This window comes from Rhinichthys klamathensis, unplaced genomic scaffold, assembly GCF_029890125.1.
Source record: "Rhinichthys klamathensis goyatoka isolate OS25496 unplaced genomic scaffold, OSU_Roscu_1.1 h1tg000228l_1, whole genome shotgun sequence".
Classification (NCBI taxonomy): Eukaryota; Metazoa; Chordata; class Actinopteri; order Cypriniformes; family Leuciscidae; genus Rhinichthys; species Rhinichthys klamathensis.
The window spans coordinates 3,221,271-3,230,000 of record NW_026606752.1 but is presented as its reverse complement, the minus strand read 5'-3'; the positions used below and the strand labels follow the sequence as shown (position 1 = coordinate 3,230,000).

The 8,730-nt window shown below is 38.2% G+C and overlaps 1 protein-coding gene across 1 annotated transcript in view; it reads left to right on the top strand.

Moving 5' to 3' along the window:
- Positions 1–5,603, top strand: part of gse1a (Gse1 coiled-coil protein a) — an 18,218-nt gene extending 12,615 nt beyond the window's left edge. The window contains exons 8-13 of the mRNA XM_056265036.1: positions 116–380; positions 1,281–1,394; positions 1,478–1,795; positions 2,531–2,797; positions 3,167–3,270; positions 5,192–5,603. Of these exons, the coding sequence (XP_056121011.1) occupies positions 116–380; positions 1,281–1,394; positions 1,478–1,795; positions 2,531–2,797; positions 3,167–3,270; positions 5,192–5,329 (1,206 nt within the window). The 3' untranslated portion in view covers positions 5,330–5,603. The remainder of the gene's footprint in view (positions 1–115; positions 381–1,280; positions 1,395–1,477; positions 1,796–2,530; positions 2,798–3,166; positions 3,271–5,191) is intronic.
- The last annotated feature ends 3,127 nt before the right edge of the window (positions 5,604–8,730 follow it).

Here is an 8,730-nt window from a genome sequence, read left to right as displayed (position 1 = left end):
CATCTTGGCGTTTCCATCCAGCGTTTTTTTAATGCGATATCCCGATATGCGCATACAGTACATATAGGTGTATGGAAACATAGCTTGTGACGGTCTGTTTGTTTTCTCTCTGCAGAAGACACAGTTCCTGGGTTTGTTTGGGCTGACGACTCTCTCTAAGCGAGATGAGCTCCTGGAGATGAAGAGGAGGAAGAGGAGGAGGATGATGCAGGAGAGAATGCCTTCACCCTCAGCGGTGCAGAGTAAACGAAAGACTCCCTCTCCTCCCCTCACCACACGCTTCACCCCGGAGGAGATGGACCGCACCGCTGAACTCGACGACAAGAAACACTTCCTCGGCATGTTCCACCTGAACCATGTCAGTCTGGACGAGAGAAGAAGTACGTGCAGGACACACACCGACACACTGAAAGTTTGGTCAAACACTGTCACAGTCACACTTCCAGTGTTGAAGATGCTGGAGAACTTTACCTAATAATAATCTAATCATGTGTACATAAACATGAATAAATACAAATGAGTAAATAATATTTGTATGTATTGTAAAATTCTATACAATTATATTATGTCATACTATGTTACATAATAAAATGTAATTATATATATATACTGTGTATATATATATATATATATATATAACTATATATATATATATATGAAAAATATTAAATCATATAAGATGCAAACTACATTTTTTTTGCTTATAATGTGTATATACTGTACATACATACAGATAGATAGATAGATAGATAGATAGATAGATAGATACCATTTTGCCACCACAGGAAAAACATATTAAAAGTATTTCACTTTAAAAAATATTTAGACATTAAATCCTTACTATGTAAAAAATATTTCCAAATATTACCGTTCTTACTGTATATTTCTTAATTATCTAAATTATTTCAAACTTCTGAGAGTGTATTATTTTTTTATTCTATTTATGCTTATGTAAATATTATAAAGTATTATATTATATAATATAATATTGATTTATGGAACTATGCATAACATTCAGCATTGTACTGAATATATTTTGCTAATTTAAATGTTATTTAAATGCCATGCCAGGGATATTTGGGAACACAACTTAAGTAATGATTTAAATGAAATTAAATGATTTTTGTTTTTTGTTAATTGAAATGAACTCTCTGAACTGATTTGCTCAAATGAATTGGAGAGAGAGAAGATATTTTACAAGAATGATTTTGATTTCAGATTTGTTTTAAAGGCTGAGTGCATCAAAAAGTAATAATTAATTTTTTTCTTTTTTACCTCAGAGAATAAGAAGATTGAGGACTTGCTGGAAGCCATCAAACAGAAAACTGTAACTTTGAACACCCTCAGATACGCCTCAGACGCACCCTTTTCTAGCCCGTCTGCTTCGATGTCTGGTAAGATCTACACAGATACGGCTTTAACCAAACGATCAAGCTTTGCCATTAAAGTCCTGATCTATTCTTTTCCCATCATACAGCCGTCTCGCATCTCAATCAGTCCGTCAGTAATGTTCACCCTGAACCCCTAAATCACTCACCCGAATACCCTCCGCCTCAAGACCCCCCGCCACTGGCTCCTCTCCAGGCTCCAGGCCAGCCCAAGATGACCTCCCCGGGCAGAAGAGGCCCGAGCCTGCAGGCCAGCGCTCGACAGACCCTCCGGCCGAAGGAACAGCCTCCTGCACTCAACGGAGTAAAACTCCAGGACTGGGAGCGAAGAAACTCAGAGGACTTTGCACAGCACTTCCATCAGTCTGTGCTGCAGACTACTCAAATATCCCAGCAGAAACAGAAAGGTGACAGTGGCTACCCTATACTTATACTTAAGATAATGGGCCCTATTTTAAGGATCTAAGCGCATGGTCTAAAGCACATGGCGCAAGTGCACTGAGGGCGTGTCCGAATCCACTCTTGCTAGTTTAACGACGGGAAAAATGGTCGGCGCACCTGGCGCACGGTCTAAAAGGGTTGTCCCTATTCTCTTAATGAGTAATGGGTGTGTTTTGGGCGTTATGTGCAAAAAAACAATCATTCTCATCTCCCATTCCCTTTAAAAGCCAGTTGTGCTCGCGCGCCTTGGCGGATTCACTATTTACATGGCGGAATTTGCAAGCGGAAAGACTGAACGCGTCTCCAGAGCGCAAACGGACGTTGCGGACCCGCCTATAGGCGCACATTACCAACACGCTCTTTAAATAACAAAAAAATATTGCGCTATTGACTTTAGACCAGGTTTCAGGTGGTCAATGGCGCAGTCTATTTCAGTTTCCTCAAAATAGCAACAATTTGCCCGAACACACCAGACCAGCGCATGGCCATGGGAGGACAAATGGGCGCAAATGCATTTGCTTTTTAAACAATGTGGCACAGGAAAAAAAATGATAACTGCGTCAGGCTGAAACTAGCAGAAAACTCTTGCGTTGCGCCTGGCGCCGCATTGCACCGGGTGTATGATAGAGCCCAATGTATGTAGATATATACACATTACTGATATAGCCTGCTTGATCTTTTTTGCATGTGTATTCCAACAGGTGAACTCTCTATTGGAGCGAACGAGCAGTTTGACCCCCATGCACATCCACCTCCAGGCCTCCAGAGGGCGCTCAACAAACTCCCTAATGGACAGACCAATGGCCACTCCTGCCATTTATCAGCCCTCCACAACTCCCCAGGGGTGAGGAATGACCTTTCAGCTGGCGAGGGCATCAGTTCAGATGAAGACGAGGAAGAGGAGTCCTTCAGTCCTAGGTGGAAAGGGATTGAATCTATATTTGAGGCGTACAAGGAGTACATGGAGGGTAAGTTTACAGCATATTGAGATTCAAAGTTACGTTATTTGGATAAATATGTGAACATGAGGAACTTTTAGCAAGTTGAAAACGCAACTGAGCAGATCATTGAATAGTTGTGTTAAAGGATTCGTTCAGTTCAGATTTAAAATTTCCTCAAATCTGCGTGACAAACTTAAACACACTGCAAAATCTTCCCAATCGTGTGATTTCTTCTTGAAATGACCGGATTTTGTCTCAAATTCGCCAAACAACAGTAAATGTGAGAGCGCCTTTATTGATTTGTCTGGACAGGATATAGTCTTTTCTGAGTGTTTTTGTCTGTATGATTATAGTGCATTGCTCAGCTGTCTGTCTCTTTCCCCGTCTGTCTCTCAGAGAGAAGTATAGAGCAGCAGGTTCTCCAGAGCGAGTGTAGACGCCTAGAGACGCAGCATTACAACCTCAGTCTGACCGCCGAACAGCTTTCTCATAGCATGAGGGTAAGAATATATTATTTTGGTAGCTATGTTATATAGGTTTTTATATTTTTATGTGTTATTATTTTTGCACAGAAAATGTTACCAAATATTTTTCCACACTAAATTCATGTTAACACATTGTTTACACCTTGTGGCTATCCCTATTGAAACAGTAAGGGGGGTGGGGGGGTGTGTGTGTTTGATTTCCATTAACCCTTAAAGTCATGAATGTTTCGCCAATCATTATTACATATTCGGGTTTTTATCCCAGATCTATATCTAACACGGATGGATCTCTACCTGTCGCTGTGATATAAAACTCTCCTGATATTAGAGAAACAAATACAGAAGAATAAAATAAAGCATATTTTGTTACCTTTTGGAGCTTGGAAGGGTTCAGTTTGAGCAGATGTTTTACACCATCATCACTGTCCTCGTCAGAGCTCATTTCCCAGTACATTCAACATCTGGCCCATATTCATGATCTCAAACATATCCTCAAAACTATCATTTTCAACATCTTCAAAATCAATATTTTGATCGCTGGCAGCTTCTTCACCAGATCAAGTTTCAGTGACTTGCTCTGCAGTAAATCTTTGAGCCATTTCAATTTTTTGCTTGAGGCAACTATGAGTGAAACTTCACTTCATTGTGTATCAGACACTGCCACCTTGTGGAATAAATGTGAATTGCACTTATTCAGTCATCAAAGATTCAATTATTGTTGTGCAGAAAAAAAATACTTACTGTTACACACCTCGGGTCGTTAGCTATGGAAGCTTTTTTCCGCCATTTTATAAAACGTTTTTAATAAAACATTTTAAAAGTTAATTGGAAGTTTACATCTCGCGATTCTGAGAATTTCTCAGAATTGCGAGATATTAAGTCAGAATTGCGAGATATAAAGTCGCAATTATCTTTTAAAATATTTCATTTTGTGGCGGAAACAAGCTTCCATTGCTAACAATTGAGAGAAATAAACTCGCAATTCTGACTTTATAACATTCAATTGCGAGTTTTTATCTCGCAATTCTAACATCTTTTCTCCGAATTGTGAGATATAAACTCGCAATTGTGAGTTATAAAGTCTATATAGTATATAAAGACTTTTTTTTCCCTCAGAATTTAGTTTATATCTCTCAATTCTGACTTTATAACGTGCAATTCAGACTTTATATCTCCCAATTGCGTGTTATAAAGTCAGAATTGCGAGTTTATATCACACAATTCTGACTTTATAACACAATTTTGAATTTATATCACGCAAATGTGAGTTATAAAGTCCAATTCTAAGGAAAATACTTTTTCCCCCTCAAAATTTTTTATATCGTTTATATAAAAGTTTATATCGTGCAATTCAGACTTTATTACACGCAATTGCGTGTTATAAGGTCAGAATTGCGAGTTTATTTCGCGCAATTGCGAGTTTATATCTCACAATTCTGACTTTATAACACAATTTTGAATTTATATCACGCAATTGTGAGAAAAAAAGTCAGAATTGTGAGATAAAAAAAAATCACAATTACCTTTTTATTTTTTATTCTGTGGCGGAAACAAGCTTCCATAATTAAGTTCCATAACTAACTAGCGACCCTTTAAAGTTTTTACACAAAAAATCAATGGGAAAACAGACATTCTTTTATAATTTTGTATGTTTATATTTTCTTGTATTGTTCATAATGAATTGACTAAGGAATACTAAGAGGGTTGATGTCTAACTTAAAAAAAAAATTTGAATGAGGAGGAGGGTAGTTAATGACGTCCCGGGTCACTAAAGACCCGAGGTATGCGTTTAAGGGTTAAATAGTCTCAAGTTAAATGTCGCTTGCAAAAACCTACACCAATTTGCCACTCTTAGGTTACAAATAAGGTGGATAGTTTGAAAGTAGGCATATCCGGACGCAGGGCATGACTTTTTCTCTCTTTCCCCCATGTTTAGGAGCTGTTGGCACAGAAGCACAATCTGGCGCTGAAGAGAGAGCGCATGCAGGCCGAACTTGAGCACTTCAAGAAATGCTTGGGATTGCCGCTGCTACACTGGCACAGAGGATACTACAAGAGGCCTTCGCCGAGGTGACCTTGCTTCCTCGCATTTATGATGGACGTGCTGAGGAAGAGTGGCTGATCGGTGTAATGGCTGAGAACTTAAATTACTAAACGTGTGATTTCAGCTTTGGCACGAGAAGATGTCATTGTTTTGGTGCCAATGTCTGACGCCTCACTGTGACTCACTGCACTACAAGTCCAACCAATATATACAGGATCCAATCTCTGAACAAAACAGGCATTCAGCATATCCATTACTTGACGGATTAATCTGATGGGACGTTTGAAAGACCAATGCCAAGAGGTGCAGAAAACCAACCCAGAGCTGCTCACATGCAGATGGCTCCTGGAAATGAGCGATTCTGGAATCTAGTTCAAATGTTTTAATATTTATACAGTTTTTAAAGGAATATGATTATGTAAAATACTGTCAAATCGCATTTTGTATGTTTTTATTATTAATGATGAATTCTAAAAAGGACTGTAGTTTGGAAAATAAATATTTTAAAGCTTTTTGCAGGGAAAAATGTGTTACGGTACTGCTGCTGGTCAGAAATGTTGGTGAAAGACAGAAATGAAGTGGGCGGACTTGAGTTCTCGATTCAAAAGGTTTCAGTTTAATATGAAAGTGGTTGTCTAGATCAATTTTAACAGTGCTCCTGTATATTTTGTAATTTTCTCTTCGTCACCCATTAAACCAAAAGTTCTAGTACATGGCTGTTCGAAAATAAACCAATCAAATGTGGCTATCACTTTATAATCGCTTTCATTAATGACACTTTAATAACAAACCGCAGACCAGCATATGAATATACTGATAATACATGAATCAGGAGTACATTTGTGAATGTACATTCATTATTATGGGGGATCGTTTGTGCTAAAGTCAGTCAAGCAATCGATCATTATGTGGACGGTGGAAATGTTTTATTAGTACATATAACTAAAATAAATGAGTAAAAACAGATGCATACAATATAATTGAGCATATATAAATAATAATGAGATATTAAGAATAACCAATTCAATATAGTATTTTCTGTTAAATTCATAAAATAATTGATTTCTAAGATGATTATGAAATGGCACAAATAGGGCCTTATAAATGAACATTCTGTTAAACGTTATATGATGGTCATTTAATACTGTTTGTTACAGACTTGTTAAAATCATGAAAATAATTATAAAGTGTCACCCAAATATTTGTTTGTATAATTTATTTTTCAACCTAGCTGCCATGAGAACAGTCATTTAGGTTGTGCGTTTTATACAGACTTTAGTGCCACGAAGTTTTGTTGAAAAAACCTAAATGTGCTCTCGCTGTGTTATTATTTATGACATAAAAAACACACCTCATGTGTTGGATTTGAAAGAAACGTCCAACGCTACAAGTCGAGAAGTGTCTGTCTTAAGATGTTTATTCTCCATTTTGTCTTTGACGCTTAAAGCGCAGACCTAAAGGCCTGTAGTTATTGTATATTGTTTAAAACAAGAATGGCGAATGGAAATCTGTTTGTAAGAAATGGAAAGGAAATGGATCAGCCATTATGGGGGGATGGGTTGGGTTGGGTTGGGGGGGTTGAAATGTTTTTAGTTGTAATTTTTAGTGGAATGAAATGTGAGTTAATATATTATTTGTTGAAGGTAGAAATACTTATTTATGGATATATAGGTGTATATGCTGATAAAAGAGTTTGAAAAAAAATATTTCTTGCCATATTTTGTTTACAAAAACTCTTAAGAAAGTAATGGACACGATTCATTCACATACGTAACATGATCTTTCAGTTGTTTCTTGACTCTATGATTTACAATGCAGCAAAATAAACAACTTGATATTTAAATTATCTCTGGTATTATTTAATATATATATATATCATATGTCTTATATCATATATATACACTCACCTAAAGGATTATTAGGAACACCATACTAATACTGTTTGACCCCCTTTCGCCTTCAGAACTGCCTTAATTCTACGTGGCATTGATTCAACAAGGTGCTGAAAGCATTCTTTAGAAATGTTGGCCCATATTGATAGGATAGCATCTTGCAGTTGATGGAGATTTGTGGGATGCACATCCAGGGCACGAAGCTCCCGTTCCACCACATCCCAAAGATGCTCTATTGGGTTGAGATCTGGTGACTGTGGGGGCCATTTTAGTACAGTGAACTCATTGTCATGTTCAAGAAACCAATTTGAAATGATTTAATCTTTGTGACATGGTGCATTATCCTGCTGGAAGTAGCCATCAGAGGATGGGTACGTAGTGGCCATAAAGGGATGGACATGGTCAGAAACAATGCTCAGGTAGGCCGTGGCATTTAAACGATGCCCAATTGGCACTAAGGGGCCTAAAGTGTGCCAAGAAAACATCCCCCACACCATTACACCACCACCACCAGCCTGCACAGTGGTAACAAGGCATGATGGATCCATGTTCTCATTCTGTTTACGCCAAATTCTGACTCTACCATCTGAATGTCTCAACAGAAATCCAGACTCATCAGACCAGGCAACATTTTTCCAGTCTTCAACTGTCCAATTTTGGTGAGCTCTTGCAAATTGTAGCCTCCTTTTCCTATTTGTAGTGGAGATGAGTGGTACCCGGTGGGGTCTTCTGCTGTTGTAGCCCATCCGCCTCAAGGTTGTGCGTGTTGTGGCTTCACAAATGCTTTGCTGCATACCTCGGTTGTAACGAGTGGTTATTTCAGTCAAAGTTGCTCTTCTATCAGCTTGAATCAGTCGGCCCATTCTCCTCTGACCTCTAGCATCAACAAGGCATTTTCGCCCACAGGACTGCCGCATACTGGATGTTTTTCCCTTTTCACACCATTCTTTGTAAACCCTAGAAATGGTTGTGCGTGAAAATCCCAGTAACTGAGCAGATTGTGAAATACTCAGACCGGCCCGTCTGGTACCAACAACCATGCCACGCTCAAAATTGCTTAAATCACCTTTCTTTCCCATTCTGACATTCAGTTTGGAGTTCAGGAGATTGTCTTGACCAGGACCACACCCCTAAATGCATTGAAGCAACTGCCAAGTGATTGGTTGATTAGATAATTGCATTAATGAGAAATTGAACAGGTGTTCCTAATAATTCTTTAGGTAAGTGTTTATGTCAATTTTCTTAGGCTGGACCACTACTGTGTATATATGTGTGTGTATATATATATGTATGTATATCTAGCGCGTTTTTCACTTCCAGCTCTTGTTAACAATTATATATCACTTATAAATGATTAGATATACAAATGAATAGCAGTTATTAAGATTGAAGTGGTTTGGAATTGGTCAAATGTGCTTCATTTTAAAGGCGTTCAGTTGGAGTGCAGTCAGTTTGTGTGTGCTGTTAGTTAAAGAAGGTTACCAGGCTGTTGTTAGTTCACTCCCTCTGTGCTTCACATTGTTCTCCAGTTTGTCCCCT